At 50.3% G+C, this 21,775-nt stretch overlaps 2 protein-coding genes across 4 annotated transcripts in view; both read right to left on the minus strand.

Moving 5' to 3' along the window:
- Positions 1-363: 363 nt before the first annotated feature.
- On the minus strand, positions 364-3,494 carry LOC308567862 (uncharacterized protein C3orf62). 2 transcript variants are annotated; one of them, XM_081159937.1, is made up of 3 exons: positions 2,998-3,494; positions 1,922-2,013; positions 364-1,058 (listed from the first exon to the last, which is right to left on the minus strand). In XM_081159937.1, the coding sequence occupies exons 1-3, from the start codon at positions 3,396-3,398 to the stop codon at positions 793-795; spliced, it is 759 nt and encodes a 252-aa protein (XP_081016063.1). In that variant the 5' UTR covers positions 3,399-3,494; the 3' UTR covers positions 364-792. The 2 variants fall into 2 exon arrangements, with proteins under 2 accessions (XP_081016063.1, XP_081016064.1); XM_081159938.1 differs by having other exon boundaries at positions 364-1,054; positions 1,918-2,013.
- Positions 3,495-3,750: 256 nt separating this feature from the next.
- Positions 3,751-21,775, minus strand: part of USP4 (ubiquitin specific peptidase 4) — a 30,561-nt gene continuing 12,536 nt past the window's right edge. For both annotated transcript variants that reach the window (XM_081160172.1, XM_081160173.1), the window contains 15 exons: positions 20,919-21,036; positions 19,412-19,585; positions 17,669-17,827; positions 16,358-16,582; positions 15,507-15,590; positions 14,851-14,945; positions 12,411-12,602; positions 11,745-11,827; positions 10,957-11,181; positions 10,288-10,358; positions 9,966-10,084; positions 9,509-9,658; positions 8,357-8,460; positions 5,279-5,367; positions 3,751-4,902 (listed from right to left, as the gene is read on the minus strand). In XM_081160172.1, the coding sequence (XP_081016298.1) occupies positions 4,741-4,902; positions 5,279-5,367; positions 8,357-8,460; positions 9,509-9,658; positions 9,966-10,084; positions 10,288-10,358; positions 10,957-11,181; positions 11,745-11,827; positions 12,411-12,602; positions 14,851-14,945; positions 15,507-15,590; positions 16,358-16,582; positions 17,669-17,827; positions 19,412-19,585; positions 20,919-21,036 (2,050 nt within the window). In that variant the 3' untranslated portion in view covers positions 3,751-4,740. The remainder of the gene's footprint in view (positions 4,903-5,278; positions 5,368-8,356; positions 8,461-9,508; positions 9,659-9,965; positions 10,085-10,287; positions 10,359-10,956; positions 11,182-11,744; positions 11,828-12,410; positions 12,603-14,850; positions 14,946-15,506; positions 15,591-16,357; positions 16,583-17,668; positions 17,828-19,411; positions 19,586-20,918; positions 21,037-21,775) is intronic.

Below are 21,775 nucleotides of genomic sequence, written 5' to 3' on the forward strand. Positions count from 1 at the left end.
GGGGGCTATGCTGACCTCAGGGGGGCAGTGGCCTGGCTCCTCCTCTCCTGCTTGTCTTGCCCCCCCCAGGGTCTTTGCTCGGGAACCACCCGTGGCCTCAGGGTCGCCAGGCCTGGAGTGGGATGGCGAGGTTCAGGCAGGAAGGTGGATGGGAAGGGCCTGTGCGTCCCTCTCCCTCCCCATCGCCATCAGCTAGGGCCCAGGTGTCTGCTGCGGGTGGGGGTGAGAATGTCCTGTCAGGAGGGGACCCTTTAAGGCAACCAGGAGGCCTCTGAGCCGGGCAGGAGCAGGGGTGAGGGGACTGAGGGGAGGGGCCCAGGCAGGGAAGAGGCAGCGCTGTGAGCAGCAGGCGAGGAGCGCGCAGTGTGGAGGGCGGCAGGGGCCTGGGCCAAGGTGCTTCTCTGCGCGGGTCCTCGGGTGAGCCGGGCTGGGCGGGCAGTGGCCACAGTGCAGTTAGGGGCTCACTGGAAAGACCACCAAGAGACACTGTAGAGGCCGCAGCCCACACCCGCCTTGAGTACCCGGCATATTGAACGTCAACCAAAAAAACAGATGTTAAGTGAAAAAGAAACCAGTAAGAAACATTTCAAAGCAACAGGATAAAACCAAAACAAAACAAACTGGGCTCCCAGCAAAAAGGGACATAATCGGAATGAAGGGTGTGGTGATTCGGGTGCTGCCCACCCTGTGAAAAATGCGACCGTGACTGTGACTGGCTGCTTCTGCTGACGGCCTCTGCGGACGCCAGCGCCAGCCTCCTGCTGTACAGAAACAAAGCCCGGCTCAGCTGTCCTACTCGATTTGGTATTTGAAAGAGCCCATCAAATTGTAGTCTTCTTCCAGGTCCAGAACCGTCTCGACGACGCTGTGATCGTCGAAAGCCTGCCCGAGGCCGCCGGGGTCAGCCACCAGGGCCTTCTGCGGGCTCTCGTCCATGAGCAGGGCCCAGGCTTCCTCCGTGAAGGGTGAACCTCCGCAGGGATCACACACGCGGTTCAGCTCGTTTTCAAATTCTAGTTTCCCGGCCAGTTCTTCAATAGTTCGGATGCTTGTACTGTCTTAAAAATAAGAACATTCAGCATTACAGTTCCAGTGAGACGTTTCCAAAGACATTTCAGGCACAAGTTGAAACCCACAGACGGGCGGCGCTCTTCTGGGTTTGTACAAGGCCCGGAAAGTCTGGCAAGTCTGCCCTGGGTGGGGCCAGCAGGCTGCCAGAGCGAGTGCCAAATCTTAAGGTGGGCTCGGTGCCCTCCTTTCTGGCTCCAGCATTTTGAGCCCAACTAGCTGCCAGTCCCCAAGGAAGGTGTGAGTGGGAGCATGCCTACTCGTCCTGGCTCTCAGTAAACTCCCTGACCTATAGGGAGTGACAAGACTGTAAAAAACGGGGTTTTGGAGTAATCAAAATGCTGCCTGCTGCTGGCAAGGGCCTGGGAAGACGGTGAGCAGAGGTGGCGATGACTTCAGCTCACCTCCTGTGGTGACTAGAGGAGACTCAGTCCACTAAAGTGGTGGGCTGGCAGGGGTCTTGTTTTGTGACCTAAGGCAAGTACTTCCCTTCACCGGGCATCTCCCTCATCCCCCCTAACGTGGAGGCCCTGCATCCCCTAACTAGGAGCTTGTGTGCACAGCGTAGTGGGAGCCATTGAAAACAGGGCTCACATAGTTCACCCACAGGCTATACAAATGTGTGTGCAGGAAAAATGTCGGCCCAGGGATGCGCTGTAACTAGGCATTTCTGAAGCGACTCCACCGGGCTATGAGCTCTAGGGCTCTGTGCACAGCACCTGCCGTGAGCAAGGCCAACCTACCACGTACAGGAATGAGAAATGAGTGTTTTTCCCTGGGACACCCGCCAACACAGGGCCTGCTGAAGGACCTCTCCTCCCAGGCAAAGGACAGAGCAGCCCTCGGTACTCACCGATGATATCCAGCAGGTCCTTCGTCACCTCTTGGCCAGCCCTGCTCAGTGGCATATTTGAGTCAACCTTCAAATCTTTCTCCGTATCTTTCCTGCAGCCCCCGGAGGGGGGAGAAAAATGTGGGGAATTAGACCCTCTCTCGAGAAAATACTGAAGAGGATCTCAGTGCTAGGGAATCTCTAAGACAAAAAGGTACTGGCAGCCTCATACCGTCCCTTACGCTGTGATTAGAGGACAACTGGAAGCTGCTAAATCAGGGACACTAACAGCAGCATCAACAACCCCTGAGCGTGTCTCTGAGAACCAAGACATTTATAAAGTTGAACCAGGTAAACTGCTTCTTCATTCTGCCTACATGGCAGCCAAGACGGCAAAGCCTGTTTCATGTCCGGAGCCGGGCAGTTTGCAGCCACCTGCCTGAGAGAAGGAAAGGTCTAGGGGAGACCTTAAGCCTGGGGCAGTGGAGAAAGCTCTGGGGCCGGGCAGGGAGCAGAGGCAAGGCGGGGGCCAGCCACTCACCCGGTCCCCAAGGTGGGCCCGCGGCACCAGAGTTAACGTTTTTGTTTCTGTGGCATAGAAAATGATGTGACTTGAAAAGTCAGGTTAACATTCACTACTCTGGGTGCTGCCGAGCGCTCTCCATGAGCTCTCACCCCCTCCACCCCAACACGTGCGCACGCGCGCGCGCGCACACACACACACACACACACAAGCACATGCACACATGCGCGCGCACGCACGCACACACAAGCACATGCACACACACGCACACAAGCACATGCACACACGCACGCACGTGCACACACACAAGCACATGCACACAAGCACATGCACACACACGCGCGTGCACGCACAAGCACATGCACACGCGCGCGCACACGCACACACACACACACGCACGCGCGCACACACAGGCATATTTTCTGGGCCAGATTCTGCAGGACGCTCCAAACTTCCCTAATAGTCCTAGAGCTCCCCAGGGCAGGCAGGGGCAGTGTCCGGGGCTGGACTAGGACCCCCAGGAACTTTCCGGAAACGGCCTCCTAACTGTGGCTGCGGCTGTCGCGGGAATCACCTCAGGCCGTCTTTCCTCCAGCTCTCCCCATCGCCCGCCGATCTCCAAAACTGTCTTTCGGGCGCCAGAACGGAGGGCGGCGCCAACACGTTCTCCTTGCTGGTCAGAGGCTTCCTCGGGGCACACGGAGCGTGCGGCTTTGCACCCCCTGGGGCAGGGCCCTCGTTCTCAGGGGCGCACGGGGCGGCGGAGGCGCAGGCGGCGGGCGGGGGCCGGCGGCCCGGCGGCCCGTGGCCCGGGCGCGGCGCGTCGGGCTCCAGCCTCGGGCGGCCTGCGCTCTGCTGGGAGTGCCGGACCCCTTCAAAGGCGCGGTCGATGGCCGCGGTCAGCTCCTTCCTGCATCTTCTCAGTTTTTCTGACATCTCCCCTAAAAGCGACCACGTCTTTATTATGTAACACATTGCAAACGCCCAGCAACAATGACAACGGCTCAGTGGGGCTGCAAACCACCCCAATGGGACACCTGCCGCGACTTCTTGGAGCTTGATCCAGCTACAGGCCGGAGAGCGGGGGACCCCCCTTCCTCCCCGCGTGGATCCCGCTGGAGCCCCAGCACCGGCCCCGCCTCCCGCCCCGCCCCGCTCCGCAGCCTGTTCTCAGGCTGCCCTACCCGCACCCTGGGGCGGGAGAATCTCACCCAGCACTGCGGCCACACCGCTGCCCCCGACAAAGCCCGACAAAGCCCCTGCTAACGGTCGCTGCAGGACGGATAGCGCGTGACCAGCCCCAACCGCCAAGGCTCAGGTTAAAGGTCAGATAATGTTCTTTAAACCCACTCGGAGGGGAAACAAGGGTGCCCCGGACCCCACACAGCTCAGGGAGAGAAGCTGCCGGGACTCGGGCCTCACAACGGCCGAGGTGGGGGGGGGGTGGGGAGTGTGTAGAAGGGCGCCTGGCAGGGGCAGGGGACCTGAGCTGCAGATCCACACTGGAGGGCAGGGGTCTCACTTCTTAGCAAGACTGGGTGCTCTTTCCAAGCCTAACAATCCCCCCCCCCCGCCCCCTGAAGGCTGGCGTTTTCAAGCCAACAGCTGAGAAAGCAGTGGTGGATGGGACTCGTTTTTGCCACTCTTTCAAGTAACAGCTAATAGAAGTGCCTCTCAGTATCCAGCTGTTTCAGTTCATCAAGGGTGAGGGGTGGGGGGAGCAGAAACAGAACTGCTAGGTTCCACCTGAGACTGAGGGGCAGGAGACCCCCCAAGTCTCCACTTCATTAGGGAAAGCTGGACATTCCATGACTCAAGGGAAACAGAAATGGGCTTCAGTGGCTGATTTTTAGGGAATTATGAATCCATCACAGCAGGGAGAAGGGGACGTCAGGTTTACTTGAGGCCGTGTTTACTGTGAGCAGACTACTGGGGTGACCAGTAATTGGCAGCAGAATCAGAAATCCAGGGACTCAGGGCCGCCTGCAGCAGGTCTTCTGGCCACACCAAAATCAATCACAGTGTGTTCCTTCCGTTGTCTGGAATCCATTAGACATTAGACATTGTGTGCCCCTGCCCAACCCCCACTCTGCAGCTCTGAAGGTTTTATAGAAATTTCTCACCACCTATTTAAAAAGAAAAATAATTCAGCCTCTTGACAAAACCTTTGTGAACAAACAGGGTCTTTTTTTCTTCTGCTCATAAAAGAAGGGAATCTCCTCATCTGGATATCAGACCAAACACTAGTAGTCTTCAGAGGGCCAAGATGTTCTCCGGGGATTGCACTGGTGCTGCGGGCGGCAGGCCCGAGGCAGCGTCAGTTGGTGTCCATGCTGCACGCTTCCTCCTCCCCCGGGCCCCGCTGGGAGCTGCCCGGTCTCGTCCCTCCATCAGAGGGTCCCGGAAGACTGGTGGGTGAGGGCGTCTGATGAAGCTCGTCGTCTCGACGCTGGTAAAACAGCACGTAAGCTGCTTTTGTCTAAAACACGAGAGGGGAGAAGTCCATTAACTGGTTGGGAAAATACCCATTCTTCCCAGCTTCTGTCTCACTGTTCAGATCACGCCCTCTCAGGGACCTGCCACCTTGCCTTGTGCAACCACACACACAGGCGACTGTGATGGCCCTTCACCCTTGGCTACTTGTGCAAACCCTGTCCAGGGGGTGGGGAAGGCAGGTGCCTGTGACAGAACCCTGAGGAGTCAAGCTTCTCACTGAGGAAGGGCCCAGAAGGAAGGCCCAGCTCCCAGTTTCCACTGTCACATCAGGATGACTAAATAACCAGCTGGCCTGGGGGACTCTTCCTCACTTCGGTCCATAAGGCAAAGAGGAGAAAGCAAGTATCAGGGCTACTCACCACTATCTGATCCTCAGAGGCCAGGGACACATTGCTGTCATCAAAGTAATACCATTTCCCATTCAGTTTGTTCTTCGCATATGCAGTGTCTGCCAAGTCAAAAGGAAAGAGTCTAGCAGCCACCAGAGAGCTCATTTGGCCAGCTGATCAGGCCTGCACCAAACAGAACTCCAAAAAGTGAAAAACAAAGACCCCGACACTGGAAGTAATTTACAACTCGTATCTTAACAACCAAAAGAGAACTCATCTCTTTTTCAAATCTGTACCTTCTCAAAAAGGCTTGAAGAGGGTAAAAATGGAGCTGTCAGGGGACACTTTAAACCGCAATTTTGGGAAACAAATCCAAAAAAACAGAGAAATCCCGTGTCAATTTTCAGGATGGTTATGAGCAATAATCCAGAGCCAGGGAACCCATAAAGGAGCTGAGACTTCAAGATTTAAGCAAAACAATAGTTCTCTCTTTCACTTATTGATTTTAGAAGAAGGAGGGAGGAGGGAGAGAGAGACAGAGAGAAACATTGATTTGCTGTTCTACTTATTCATGTACTCATTGGTTGCGCTTTTTTTTTTTTTTTTTAATATATCTTTATTGATTTCAGAGGGAGGAAGGGAGAGGGAAAGAGAGATAGAAACATCAATGATGAGAGAACCATTGATCAGCTGCAGCCCGCAACCCGGGCATGTGCCCCAACTGGGAATCGAACCCCGATCTCTTGGATCCTAGGTTGATGCTCAACCGCTGAGCCACGCCCGGCTGGGCTGGTTGCTTCTTTTATGTGCCTTGACCAGGGATCGAACCTGCACCCTTGGCGTATCAGGACGATGCCCTAACCAACTGAGCTACCCCGCCCAGGCCAAAACAACAGTTCTCAAAAGAACGTGCCAAGTCAAACTGTCCCCACTGTCCAGGTGGCTACTGCTGCCTCTCACTGCCTCTGAAGCCTGTTGGGTAGACCCTGTGAGAGACACATTGGGCATCTGGATTGGCAAAGTGGACAAGACTTAAATTCATCTTTCTCTAAAATTGTGAGTCAAGAGCCTGTGGCTGAGTAACAGCTCCTCACAACGATGCAAGCATCCCCACAGCCAACACTCCTGTCTTGATTTTATACTATTTCTTAGCAGGATGTGTTTACAAGAGCAACCCCTACAACAATGCCCGATCCCTGCTCCACCCAGGCTCGAAGAAAAGAGAGTCTACTGGAGATCTGGTTTCATCTTGGCCTGCTGTGACTAGTCATTCCTCACAGTGCCTCCTGTACAAAGTGGCGATGAAGAACAAAGGAAAAGGTGCAGAGGAGGTGTCAAGGGCCTGCCCCCACTGTCTGCGCTGGCAAAATGACAGTATGGTGGCTCCCATCTCAGAGTGCCAATTATGGGCCCAACATGGGCCCTCACACAACCAGCCTAATGGAGGAGAAACTTACCCAAATGGTATATTATCTGCTAAAATAGTTAAAAATGAGTACATTCAACCATGAAGATAAACAGGTATCAAAGTTAATTTGGGGAGAAAAAGCTGTGGAAGATTAAGTGCTGCAGGATGTGACATGATGAGAGATCCCTCCAGTGGAGCCCCCATTTTCAAAGGGGCACAGTTTTATTTCCCAGCCTCTCCTACAGCTAGATGTAGCAATGTGACCAGGTTATAGCAAGGAGATGTACGCACAGGAGGTGAGGGGGAGGTCTGCTTAAAAGGGAAGGTCCTGCCCAGCTGGGCGTGGCTCAGCGGTTGAGCATCGACCTAGGATCCAAGAGACTGGGGGGGTTCGATTCCAGGTCAGGGCACATGCCCAGGTTGCGGGCTGCAGCCGATCAATGACTCTCTCATCACTGATGTTTTTTTCTCTCTCTCTCCCTCTCCCTTCCTCTCTCTGAAATCAATAAAGATATATTTAAAAAAAAAAAGAAAGGGGGGGGAAGGTCCTGCCCTTCCTTTGGATGGCCTGGACTGTAGACAGGGGCTGGAAACTGAGCAGCCACCCGGACCCAGTAGGTGACACAGTAAAAATGGAGGAGTACAAGAGTAGACTGTTGGGGCCAACAGAAAACCTCACCAGTATAGGGGAGAATACGAGGCCAGGGGCAATTCTGCGATCCACTGTGAGCGTAAATGGGACTGACACCTCCCATGGTGTCATCTCTTGGGGTCTAACGCTGTCTGTGGTGGCAGCAGGTACAGAGCAGATGCAGTAAAGGAGGTAAGAGGAAACACAGCTCTTTACTTCACCATTATTAATACCTCTCCATAAACGTAAAAAAATGAACTAGGTCTTTTCTTTATAAAAGTAAACCTAGCCCAGCTGAGCATGGCTCAGTGGTTGAGCATTGACCTAGGATCCAGAAGACTGAGGTCCGATTCCCGGTCAGGGCACATGCCCGGGTTGCGGGCTTGATCCCCAGTGCGGGGCATGTAGGAGGCAGGCAATCAATGACGACTCTCTCATCATTGATGTTTCTCTCTCTCTCCCTTCCTCTGAAATCAATATATATTTATTTTAAAAAACAAAAGTAAACATACACGTTATAGGAATTTTGGAAAACAAAGTAGAGCAAGGGGAAAAAAAGTAACACTAACATTTTAGTGGCTCTCTTCCTAGGCATCCCCAACCCCAATCACAGTTTCTTTACTTTTGGTTTTAACATGGTTGTGATACTACCTTCTGTAATGATGCAATTTTGTGTGGTTTTCACAACCTATCACTGGCATTTCCCCACATTAACTGCTCTCTGCAATGGCCGTAAACTCCTCCATCAGATAGATGGACAGTCGTACCAGCTCTTGATCACATGCTGTTAATAATTTTTCATTGTCATAAATCCATGAGTATCTTTGTGCACAAAGCTTTTCCCAATGTCATTTCCTTAGTATAGATCCCCAGAGGTGGGATGATTGGATTAAAGAATATGGGGGGGGGGGGGGGAGTTACAAATGAAGGGGCAACAGGCCTGAGGCCTGTGGAGCTGTGTAAGTAAGTCAAGCACTTGAGGCATGCCTGGCAGCAGGAAGAGGCTGGAGAGAGACAACTGGCCGAGGCCATTTCAAAATCTCAGAAGGGAACAGATGCCGGTACTTACAGTGGCCAACCCCCATGGCTCCATAGTGATTGGACACAGCAATGAGGTCATACACATAAGGCCGTGCTGACAGGTCACAGACAAACTCGGACATGTTCAGACCTCTAAGCACAAAACAAAAAATAACCCTTAAAGATGTTAAACTTAGGGAACATCACAGTAACCTAGCAACCCCTTTTATGCAACAGACTAGAACAGAGAGAGGCACTCAAATGCCAGCTGCAGAGGAATGAACAGACCACACAGGACAGGCCCGGGGTCCTGTTCTGACCGCTGACATGTTCAGGCTGGAAAAGAGAAGCCAGCCTCCGGGGTAACCCCGACCCCAGACCAAACGGTGCGGAAGGGCTCTGGGCACAGACAAGGCTGCAGTAACTATGTAGAAATAGCTGTTATCAAAATTACTATCGGCGACAGGCCCCAGAAAGCTTTTATTCCCATATTTTACTTCAAAAATTTCAAACATACAAAAAATTAAGAGAATTTTCCAACAAATACCTAATACTCACCACCTAGGTTTTTCCACTGACACGTCTATACATGGACACATGTATCTGTCCACCCCGCCACCCCTGCCTCCAGAGCAGTTTAAACACTGCATGTTGTGAAGGAAAGCCTATCTTGTTGACTCACTTTCCTGTGTCAGGTACTCTGGACTCTGGGACCTGAGAGGACACGAGCAGCCAGCCAGCCAGCCCCACTCCCTAGCCTGGGTCAGGAACGTGGTGGTCTGCAGCCCCACCTGTGGCCCCTAATAATCCAATTCATCCCAGCAGACTACTTTCTGGTTGCTTTGTCACCCTGTCAATGAGAAGCAGCACTGTGCCTGTGCTGTCCCGCCGAGCCCAGGCTCCCTGGGACTAATGACAGATGGCAAAATCAGGTAATATAGGTGGAAGGAGGGACTTGAGAGGGGAAGCAGCAGGGGCAGAAATGACCATCAGCCCCAGCTGGGGAAGCACTTCTGTTGGAGAACTGTCCCCATGGGTGGGACGACGGGGAGGTGACATGAGCCAAAGTCTAACCTCCCAGAGCCCAGCAACACACACTCCAATGCAGCAAAGTCTCTGGTGGCTAGACCCTCTGCCAGTCAGCACCCAGACTTCTTCCTGGTTTGAATCTTCCCAGTCACTGTGCAGCCCAGGCACCCACCTGACCGGGAACTCCACGCCTGTGTCAAGCTTGTCCCTCCAGTACCGACTATAGGAGAAACGTTTGAGGTGGACCACCAGGACCTTCGGCAAGGACCACAGGTCAAACTTCTTTGTGGCCTGCTGATGCTTCTTACAGGTAGGACAGTACCTGAAAAGAGAAACCTCCACTGAGAGGGAGGCAGGGAACCAGCGCCATGCGGGCACTCCAGCTTGGAGGCAGAGAGCAATCCCACATCCCTTCTTGCCCACAACAAGCGGGGTCTAAGTCACCTTCCCAAACAGGACGACAGCTTTCTTAGTCTGGAAACCACGATCCCCAAGGAAACACCTGTGTCGTAGGGTTGGCGACATAAAAGAGTGACTCGTGCAAATACAAAGGGATTGTGTGTACACTGCTGGCCCAGACGTCAGAGTTCCAGGTGCAAGGGCGCCCCTGCCCAGACAGGAGTGCCTACCAGGGGTCGTGCTCCCCGAGTGTCTCCATGGTGGTGAAGAGTTCGATGCAGTCTCTCAGGGCCATGGCCGTCTTCTTCTTCTTCTGAGGCTGCAACATGCTCACATGCTTCTCGAAGGCCTGTGGGAAACAACACACTGAATTCTGCTGGGGAAACAGGATCTATCCAGGTTGAGCCGCAACCTCATGAGCTCTGAACAGAACGAAAAATCTTGACTTGCTTGTCACTCTCAGCCTGAAACAGAACTTGACAGTGATCCTAACGCACACCCAGAGCTGAAACCAGCACCTGCACTGCCCCAGGTCCCATGTGCCTGACCCACCTCAGATTCCTGCTCGTCATAATACAGGCTCCGGGTCTCGGTGTCCCAATCCATGGCCAGTGTGGATCGAGCTGTGGAGGACCAAAGTGTCGCTCATTACTGAATGGCCAGTGACAGGAGCTCTTCAGGGGCAGGAGTAAGGACCACGCTCAGGCTGTGCCATCCACACCCAATGCACTGCCTCCCCCATGGGCCCTGACCTGGGATCGAGCCTGCAACCGAGGTACCTGCCCTTGACTGGAACTGAACCCGAGACCCTTCCGTCTGTGGGCCGATGCTCTAACCATGAGCCAAACAGGCCAGGGTAGAGTATCTTTTTTTAAAATTTTTTTATTTTTTTATTGATTTGAGAGAGAGAGGGAGAGAAACAGTGACCTGTCGCTCCACTCATCTACTCATTCCCTGGTTGACTCTCGTCTGTGCCTGACTGGGGATTACACCCCGGCATACAGGGACGATGCTCCAATTGACTGAGCACCCGGCCAGGCTGTCCAGTGTCTCTTACGCAATTCTCAGGGAGCTTCAAGCCAAGCGTAACACAAATGTCTGTTCCTGCAGCTACACGGCGGTCATGAAAGCCCAAAGCAGTGAGTATTGAGAGCAAGCATTTTTCAAGCAGATCCTCGGTCCCCCAAACGTCCAGTCTGAAAGGTCAGAGAAAGTGCTTACAGTTGAGTTTTAGTAGTTTCCCATCCGTTGACAGTGAATTTATGTCGGCCGTTCCATAGGAGTTCACAAGGCTAAAGGTAAAAAGCCTTTTGGGGCAGGGCTGGCCTTTGCTCTTCTGCGTGGTCTCCCCACGGTCACTTCCCAGCTCATCCTCCCAGCTGCCTTCGGTTTCTGACAGCTGCTCTTTGCCTTCCTCCAGATGCTCCATTTCTTCTTCGTCTTCTCCTGGCACACAAATGATAAGTCATGTGTACATAAATTGCCACTATGTCAGTGTTAAAAATTTTATTTAATACCCAACTGTGGTGTTTCCTTCCAGATTTTTAAAAAGTATGTTTTGATTTTTAGAGAGAGAGGGAAACACTGACCCGCTGCCTCCTGCATGCCCCCTACTGGGGACCGAGCCCGAAACCCAGGCATGGGCCCTGACCGGGAATCAAACTGGTGACCTCTTGGGTGCATGGGATGATGCTCAGCCACTGAGCCACACCAGCCAGGTGAGAAGCACCCAGGTGAGAATCCCAGCAAAGCAGAATCAAATCCTGTCTTGTGACCTTGGGCAAGTAACTTAATCCTGCTGGCTTTAGTCTGCCCGAGGCGAAACCAAGCACACATGTCTAAGACGATGCCGCAAGGCGTCAAATTTGGACAGTGGGCACCAGCAGTGAGTCCCAGGCCTGCTCTCTAGGCAGAGCCCCCACCCTAGCCTCAGAGCCTCCCCTCTCCACGGGTACACCACCTCTGGAAGAAGAGGGAGGTCAGGAGGGCACGGCGTGGCGAGCGCTCACCTTCACAGCTAGAGCCATTGCAGGCCCCGGGCTCCAAGGGTGAGCTGCCAGACTCCTCGGGCAATGGTTGTTTTATATAGCGGCTTACAAAGAGAAAGAAAAAAATTATCCATTGGAACATTTATGTATTTCTCTCTACTACTCACCTAGACGGCAGTTCATAACATATATATTCAGGTTTCACAAAGCAATTTATGTAAATAAAACGATTTTAGAGTCATGTGATGCCTGAACACTTCAAGAAACTGAGAGGAAACCAAGAGATAAGGTGTCTAGCTACCAAGTCACTGAAGACTCTAAGAAAGTGTTTCGAGTCTTCCATGCCATGTGGCACCGTCATTTTCAAATAATTTCCCAGTAACATTAGTTATCAGCTTCAGAATGACAGTGAACATGTCAAAACTTTTACTCAAATACAAAATGCCAGCGAAGCACTAGACTCCCTAAAGCAGGTGACTGACAGCAATGAGACCTGATTCCAGGGACAAGAGGAGGCTTAGATGCTCAGCATCATGGTGCTTAAGATGTGCCAGATGTCCCGTCCCGACAGCATCTGCCCTGGCCCTCCCAGGGGCTGGCACAGGGAATCAACAAGGGGAGAGTCGCTGCTATTACTGAGTCTGTAATGTTTTTAGATAACAAGCATATCATAGTTCTGCCACCAACCTGATACGCTCACAAACAGCCTGGTACAAAGACTCGAGGGTTAGTTTGTGCTTGGGGACAGAAACCAGCAGTGGCTGCCCATATAGCACTGCCCCAGAGGAAGGGCTTGACTGCCGGGATTTCTTCTCCCTGAAGTAGACCGGAAGCGTGACACATTCCAAGCCATCCGCGGAGGTGCTGCAGACCTCGTACCTGTGCCAATCACACAAGAGGACACATTCAGGAGCAGGTCCCTGTGAGCAACAGAGATCTGAGCTGCAGCTACATGGTGGCCAAGACTATGGTTACTGGGACAGAGCACACTTTAGCCCAAAAGGTAGAGAAACCACGTTCAAGACGATTCTGATTCTAGAGGCTGGTCCCAAGGAGGGTCACTCTCAGCACAATATGAACCTACACAACCCTGGACTCGGGGCTAATGTGATTTTCTCCTTCCCCCAACCATGGCCTCAGGCTCTGTGGTCCTTTAGCTGGGACTCAGCACAGATGACGGGTGTCATCCAGGCCATCACTCCAGACACAAAGACACACAGGAGGCCTGGCCACCACGTTCATCTTTTGTCACCAACTTCAAGTTTTAAAAAGGCATTCTCAGTGCCTTGTCCATTAAACAAAATACCATACAAGGATGTACACCCAGAATATTAGCCAAAGACTCTTTACTTCAAATGAAGAAGCCAATTTATAAAACGAACTGCTTGCCGTCTTTGTTCAAAAACACTGAAGTCAAAGAATCTTATCTAATTTTTTAAAAATCAGAGATAACCAAAGAAACTGGTAAATACAAATCAATGATTTTGAAAAATGTGTCTTACTTAGTGAATACATGGGACTGAGGAGATTTATAGATGTTTTATCCTGGAACAGATGTTACCAAAATTGCTGGCAACCGACTGTAGTCTTTCCCTCTTCCTATAGGGGGAGACACAAACTTACTGATTCAATTTTTGAAAACTATAAACACAAAAACACACACACACCCCTCCCCAGATGTCCTGATTGTAGCAAATACAGACGGAGTTCTAAAAAAAAAAAAAAACAACTCACAAAAATGTCCAAGGTGTGCTCTAACCTTGTGGTCTAACATCACGGTCAAGAACCAGGCCTTGGAGTGAGGCTGGCCCAGGTTCCACGTCCATCCCTGCCAAGTTTCTGGCTGCTGGGACCAGGCTAAGGGCCCTAACTTCCAAGTCTGTTTGCTCAATAGACAACACAGTTACCCACCTTACAGTGCAGTGGTGAGAATTAAATAACTGAGCAGCACAGTCAACACATGCTCAAAAAGTATCAGATGCTATTATGGTGTTTTCGTAAGATAATTATCAATTCATCTTTAAAACAGTTTGCCTTCCTGTTGGTTGGCCCTCAAACCCTCTGAAATTTCCTTCATTGATGGTGGTTTGCCAATCTCCCCACGGGGTGACACCCGGTTCCTCTCAGCTCAGGTATGTACAGGCATTAGTTTCCAGAAGAGAGGGTGTCTGTGTTAGGTTAAGGACTTGGGGTCAGTGATGGACGTGCCCTAGGCCTGCAGCCCAGTCCTTGGCGCCCTCCTTTGTAAAGTGACGGAAGATGGCTAGAGTGGGGAGGCCGCCTGTGCCACTGTGAACAGAGTGAGGATCTGGGAATGGCCAAGAACTATTACTTTTCGAGTGACCAAGAAGTCACGAAGCAAAAATGTAAAGGGAAGGAGAGGCCTATTTTGTGTAGTGAGGACCCAAAAACAAAACCAAACAAAATCCTGAAACCCTCTCCAGCAGGGGCAAGTTACTGAGTAACAGGAAATAAGGCAGAGACCACAGGGCTGGGGTCCAAATTCAAACTCCGGGAGGCAGGCAAGCTCACCTACCCACCCCCCGGGAGAGGGACAAATGCGACAAGGAGCCACCCTGAAGCAAGAGAACTCGGGAAGGGCTGAGGAGAGAAGCTGGGGTTGCAGTGCACAGTCCCCACAGGGACCAGGAAACTGACTCGGAGCTCACAGGACGATGGAGCTGAAAAGGGCTCTTAAAGTCAACCCTCTGTTGCTGTGACTGGCACCAGCCTCGGGAGCCGCTGCCTATGGCGTGAAGGGCAAGACCTTCCCTGTACATGCCTTCTGTCTTCCCACGGCCCCTCATATGGCTGTGACTGTTTTGAGAAAGGCATTTCTAACAGCAGGATGTCTGTAGGACCGTTGAATAGGCCTTAACAGGTAGCAAGTGTTGACAAAAGGCTGTGTTCATGCTGAGAATTATCTGGAATGTCTGGCTCTGAAGGGTCAGGAGGTGCTTAGCACAATGGCTGCCCACAAATCCCTAACACCCACCTCTTGAACCTGGGGATCAGGGCAAATCCACATGGGCATCAACTGCCAGAACTCCTGCTCTGGGGACACCAAGGCGGCAAACTCTCTAGACTGTTTCCCTTGACCCTGCAGCACAAACCGCTGAGTACTCACACAAAAATGTCATCCCGAGGCATGATGTGGTTTAAACCTTCATCCATTTGGAAAATTTTGTGGAACCGGTGATTATACACATCTGTGACCACCATCTAAGGATCAACAGCAGCAGAAAGATTATAGGGTGGATTAGGAGTACCCTACTTCAAACCTAGGAACAAATGAAAAAAATGTGCCTCCAGAGACCAGCATGTGGCCAGCCCCAGAGCTCAGGGGCAGCCAGCAAAAAACCCGCTGGCAACATCTGAACAGAGGTTCACGATGGGATCTGCCCTCGAGCGGCAGGAATGGTAGGGAGGGAGTGCTGACCAGAGACCAGAAGCCTCTGGAGTGTTTCCAGGGCTGGAACTCGCCAAGCCATCCTTAGCACGTCAGAACAGACAAACCCCAAGCACAACTGCCTGAAACCAGCAGCAGCTCTCTGACCATGGCTAGTGGACCCCAATGGTGGAAAGATAGTGGTCCCCAGACTAGGGCTGGAAGGGATGGTCTCAGCAACAGTATGCACAGTGAGGGCCAGGGGTCCTGCAGCATCCAGATAAATCACATTTGTGCTGGCCAATACGAACTACTCCCCAAAAGCGGCTACAAGATTGAAAATAAACTCCAAAATTCCCCCAGCAGGTCGAGTGAAACTACCCGCCCTGCCTTACGTTTTCTGCAGCAATGCCCGACAGCCTGGAGAGAGCCTCACACAGGTCAGACACGGCGCCCATCAGCGGCACAGTCACGCGGTACTGCAAAGGATAAACGGGAAGGGTGAGATGAACGCGCTCTAGAAAGTGGGAGGTGAGCCCGGAAGAGCATGTATCTCGAGCGCAGGGGTGTCCTTCTAGAAATAGTGTAGAGTGAGGTTAGGGGACAGACATGTGGCCAGCAGAGCAAACAGGCAGGGTTTCTGCACCAGCATCTGCCTCGCTATTCAGGCCATAGCACAGGCCCTGGGCCAACTCTCCCCCTAAACATTGCTTTATTTTATTAACTGTTCTTCAAAGAACTGTTAAAATTACCACAACTGCCAACCGGTCCTACAGGTCACCTTTCTTTAGAAATGAAATAACTAATGCCAAGAAACTGTGCGGTACAGTCACGCAGCAAGCCATCGGACACTCAGACCTGCTGCTCACACCTCTCACCTGGCCTTCTGTTCTGGCCACACTCTCCTAGCTGGTTTAGGAGTGAACCTAACCAAGGAAAGTACCCTGCTTCTGGTTCTCAAACATTCAGATTCAAAGACTCCTTAGCAGATCAGCCAGGCTACTTTAGAGAATGAATGGAGCAAGAAGAAACGGTGACAGAATCGTGGAGGACCTTCAGAATAGGCCCTGAATGACACGGGATTACACAAAGGTCTGATGGAGGCCAAGGGCACACACTTAGGCAGGTGCCAAGGGGTTTCAGTGGTAGCTGCTGGAGTTTCTGATGCAGGAGATGGAAGCGGCTCCACTCTTGGTCTGTAGACCACTCAAAGCCAGAGGTACCGTGAGGATGACAAGCCTCTTACCTGAGTAGGTCTGCAGCGAGGGTCAGCAGGAACCAGGAAGACTTCCATAACTCGATCTTTCTTCAAGGGCAGCGGGAGAGTTAGGTAACAAAATGGGTCAAAGGTCACAGAAACCTTGGCACATTCTGGGCAAACCAGAGTAGATTTGAAGAGACCATGGAATATATCCACAATGACAGAGTCATTCCTCAACCGATGATTCTCCCAGGCTTCCTTTGCGACCACCTGAAGGAAAAGAGAAGGGATAACTAGGACATTCTCAATACCCCTTACTCAGTCCTTTAACTCCCGCATCTAAAATGATTCACAGAAAAATCTGAAATGAAGCCCTGGCCAATGTGGCTCAGCTGTTTGGAGCACCGTTCAGTGCACCAAAAGGTCGAGGGTTCACTCCCAGTCAGGGCACATGCAGGAGGCAACCGACTGATGTTTCTCTCTCACATCCATGTTTCTGTTTCTCTCTCTCTCTCTCTCCTTTCCTCTCTAGAATCAATGAAAAAAATATCCTCAGTTAAGAATTTAAGAAAAAAAATCTGAGATGGACCATGAGGCAGTCTGTAGAGCCAAGAACTTGGTCCAGGCCAGCTGGGGCTAGGACTGCTCTTAGCAGACCATACTCATACCACATGCCAGCTCCATGCCTGATCACACACTTTAAGTGTTGACATAGAATTAAGAAGCAAGGCATCTATCTGTCTGTCCTTTGATGGGAGACATATGCACTGAGAGTGCTGTGAGCACATGGACCCGGCCAGGGAAAAGCCTGCCTCTCCGAAGTCCCTCCAGTGAGGTTTCAACTTATAGCTCAGCTAACCAATGATTTTTTCCTTTAAGATATAAATGCTACTTTAAAGTATTCAGATTGATCATCCCACTGGGAGAGGGTAACTTATATACTAAATTCCCTTTTCACAGTTCAGAAAATCAAGGTAAAAGGTGTAAGTGCTCCAGTATATTAATAAAAACTACTTTATCTATCTCAGATAGATTTTAATGAGAGCAGTAATAATCTCAAGAGCCCACACCACAGGCACTACAGCTTACGGGGTGCACAGGCTCTGCAACACCAATGAAATTATACCAAACCGACATCAACGTGAAGAAGACACAAGGTGGCAGCAGGAGCAACCTGAGCTGGCCCTTTCTGACTGGGAATGCACCTCTCCACCAGAACCCCCAGTCCCATCACCAACAGCAAGAGGCAACCAGCTCTGGCACCAATACTCAGAAGAACAACAAGCTGTCCCCGCAACTCTCACTAGGAGGCAATGTCTGGGGAATACTATTTGTTCAAAAGTCCTCATGACATACCTCATCTGGCCGCCCATTGGCATCCTTCAGCTCCAGGTAGGGCTTCTTCTTCACGCGGTTCAGATCTTCGTGCAACCCGTCTAGAAGGAAGGCTAACAGCTCCTGAGAGTCTTGTTGCTGGTAGCCAGAAAACTGAGGGGCAAAACGTCCCACTTGGGTCTACAACGAAAGCAACCGCATCAGAAGGCATGAGAAGATACACAGAACCAGTGAAGTCAGATGGGAAACTGTCATCAAAACAGTTTTGCAGTCAGCTGGGCCAGTAAGGGAGAACATTTGATCGAATACCCCATTAATTCCTCAAGGGCTGAGGAGTGGAGGGCAGTTCTCACAAGAGAGGGCTCAGGTCAGAAAGCCAGGATAACAAGGGAACTGGAACCTGGCCACTACCCTAAAAGAAGAGCAAAGGGTGGCACCCCGAGCAGCCACACCTCCTAAGTACTGATACAACTGCCTCTCCAACTTCCTTCTTTGGTTCAGTCTCCATAAGAACTTTACAAATGATACCTGCATAAGCCAGAGGAATCTTCCCATACATACCAGCCCCGCTAGCCCTACGTAAATAAGCGTGTGCCTTGCATTGATCTATACCGGTGGTCCTCAGAGTGTGCTCCCCAGACAGTGGGATCAGCCTCACCTAGGAGCATCTTATAAATGCACGTTCTCGGGCCCCACCCCGGACCTGAGGAATCATATTCTGGTATGCCTAACGTTGGAGAGCCACTGCTCTACCCGTGCTAATAGCAGAAGAGCCACCAACCACGCGTCATTTAGGTTTAATTAAAATTAAATACAATTAAAAATTCAGTTCCTTGTTTATCCTAACCACATTTCAAGTGGCTAGTGGCTACTAGTGGAGATGTCCATCACTGAGGAAGCGCCATACTACCCCTAACACCTTCAATACTGTCTTCTAATTGCTTACATTAACATCGGCCTAATGTGTTGTTACCCAATTCTCGTCTCTTTACGACTCAGTATGTGAATAGTCACTTAATTACATTTCCCAGGAACTAACGTGACCATGGGGATGAAAAGGATTAGTTTTCAAGTTCAATGAACCATCTAAGATTTTAATTTTCTCACTGAACTAAAAGTGCTATTCTTTTTTCCTCCTTGAATCAAGAATATGCTATTCTTTATCTACCATATGCTTCACGAAGGCTGCTCGAACCCGTGGTACAGGCAAAAAAGGATTTCTCAGATTTCAAGATGAAGGCAGGGCACTTCCCTGCCAGCAGGGAAAGGGGTCAACAAAATGGCCATGTGAAGTCGCTCCAAGAGCCCACTGCAGTTGGCCCGTCTCCTCCCCAATCTTCCTTCACTGCCCCTCACATCACCTTCCAAAAATGTCAACCCAACTCCTGATTTAGGGGCCCACCTCAAACCACTGGGGGTACAGGTTCCAGGCTCACAGAACCTGGGAGTAGCCTCCAGGTGATACTGGAAATTAAACTGAATTTTTATTGTCTAGCTTAAGCTGTTGGCGATTTAAAGGTTGGTGCAACAGGATACAGCATTCTGAGCAACCAGCTTACAAATGACTTCTCAAGTATCCCCAGTCCAGAGGTTGGGGCTGAGGTCACTTGAGATAAGTGCGTGCTAAATGGCTGACCAACAGAAAAGGAGCTGATCATGTGGTGTTTTTAGTCTCAGGTTCCATCTTAATCCCAAAATTCGAGTAAAGGGATGCCTCATTACAACATGAAACTAGTCAGGGGAAAAGTATATACATCAACCTACCTTGAACATACGAGGTGCCACCTGAGCGTCTCTTCCAGACCACATCTGTTTAATGAGTTCTGCGTAGGCCTCTGCAATTTCGCCCTTCATCCCCAGAGGATTGTCTCTGTTGATTTCGGCCTCATACTCATCTTGGAGGAAGTAGTCTGTGAGTGGCGCAGTGTTGCTCAAGCACTGAAAGAGAGTATGATGGGAGCTTACACCCCTTCTGGAGAGCACATAAACAGACAAAGCTGGTTCTAAAGAGCCAACAAGGTCAACACCAACAAAATGAAGTTCTCAGCAATTCTCTGAAAGGCTTACACAGTGAGGCACAGACTCCCAGAAGGCCAAGCTGGCAGCTCACACTCACTGTCTAAGAACTGTCTCTGAAACAAGCTACCTGAGGGCAAAAGCTGAGCACTCGAGTGTTTGACACACAGTAATCTGCTGTTCAATGAGAGATAATTTTTAAGATAATTTTTTTGTTGTTGGGACTGGGACATTCCACTGTTTCATGAGAAAACAAAATATAAATAAGCTGAAGGCAAAATGTTTTACTAGAACTGAAACATTATGGGAGGAAAAATCTGGATAAAGACAGTAGAAAAAACAATAACTAACATCATTATAGATGTGGACACAATAAAGCCATCCAGAATAAGAATTTTCTTTGTTGTAAGGCTTTAATTCCCGAATCGATTTCTTTAACAAATACAGGACTATGCATATTTTCTATTTCTTCCTGTTTAAGTTTGATAAATTGTGCTTTTTCAAAGCAACTTGTCTAAAATTTGTCATCTAAATTTTTCTAATTTAATGGTATAAAGTTGTTCTAGTATCCTCTAATCATCTTTTTCATGTCTGTAATGATATTCCATTTTCATTCCTGGCATTAGTCATTTATATTTTCTCTCTTCCTGACCAGTTTCCCTAAGAGTTTATCAATTTCATTTGTGTTTTTTCCCCAAAGAATCAAATATAGCTGTACTGTAAATCCGCTTTGTATTTCATTGTTTTCTATTCTTATCTTCCTCTTTTCTTAGCATCATGAAACAGAAACTTAAATCACGGAATTTACTCTTCTTTTTTTCCAAATGTTTACATCTAGAGTCACAGGCGTCCTCATTACTACTACCCTTATCAACAGCTGAGGATACAAAGAGTTGAGAAAACCTCCCCATGAAAAGACAAACCTTGTCTCTTTAGTATTAGGCTTATTCCTACTTCATCACAGACAAAAATAATTCCCAAACCCAAGAGTTTAACAAATCTTTTTATCCTTTCCCTTATATTACTAGAAACATAAAAGTTAAACAATAAGTCTTGTGAGACAAAAATCATGTCTGATTTGCTCACAACTGACTGGCCATGTACAGCAAAGAATGTGACCTTGTCCAAAGGGAACGTCTGGCTTTTGCCCTTGGCTTCTGGAAAGTACTCTGTTGACGATTAGCAGGCCACTCTTACCCAAACCTCAAGAACTGTGAAGAGACAGTGTTCCTGACATTGTAGCTCTCCCCTTTACCTGCAAAGCAGAGTTCATGAAGCAGGTGTTCCCCAGGTTTCCAAGTCCACAAAGCCCAGGTTGTACGTGTGACGATGGGGACTCCTGACAATTATACGAAGCAGAGAAGCCAGATCCACTGGAAAACACAACCCATATCACCAATAAAAGAGAGTGCTGCGCATATGCCCTCAGGATGCCTTTTAGGGCTCTCCAGGGCCTCTAGAATTCTTATCTGGTAATAACCCCATGATATAAGTTCTCTCTACTCCCCTCCACAACCCTCCAGCCACCCCCATCCCACCCCTGCCATTAATTTGACAGATAGTAGGTAGTTAGCACATCCTTAAGAAGAGAAACGCTATTTGATTTCTCCACTTTCAGGCTGTGGCAAATACTAATTTTATATTCCTCCAGAAGGCCAACTGCCAGGTGACTTCAGGGAAGACCACTGTGGTTATGAAGACCAAGAGCTTGCACCTACCACTACCTCCAGGCCACACTCAGTCTTGAGTGTCCTCTCCCACCCTGTCTATGCTGTGTGGCAGGTGCTCCTGAAACGCTTGGAGAAAGGATCACAGCCACCCAGAGGGGAAACAGGCAGGGTCTCCCACAATGAGGCATCCCCTCATAGCCACTCTTCCATAAGGCAGCCCTTCGCTTGACAGTGACCCCCATGACCACCAGTGACTTAGGCTGCGGGGAAAAGACCAGCAGGTAGGAGGACAAGCAACGGAAGTCAGTACTAGGAGGCACACTGCACTGTGGGTAAGAAACGAAGTGAGAAGCCACATGCAGCGTGTTCCAGTGGGAACCCTAAACCCCTAGCTTAGTGCAGCAGTGAAGGAGCTCGGAAAGGACTCAGAGGGAAGGGAAGC

The sequence above is a fragment of the Miniopterus schreibersii genome, assembly GCF_964146895.1.
Source record: "Miniopterus schreibersii genome assembly, chromosome: 15".
In the NCBI taxonomy this organism is placed as follows: domain Eukaryota; kingdom Metazoa; phylum Chordata; class Mammalia; order Chiroptera; family Miniopteridae; genus Miniopterus; species Miniopterus schreibersii.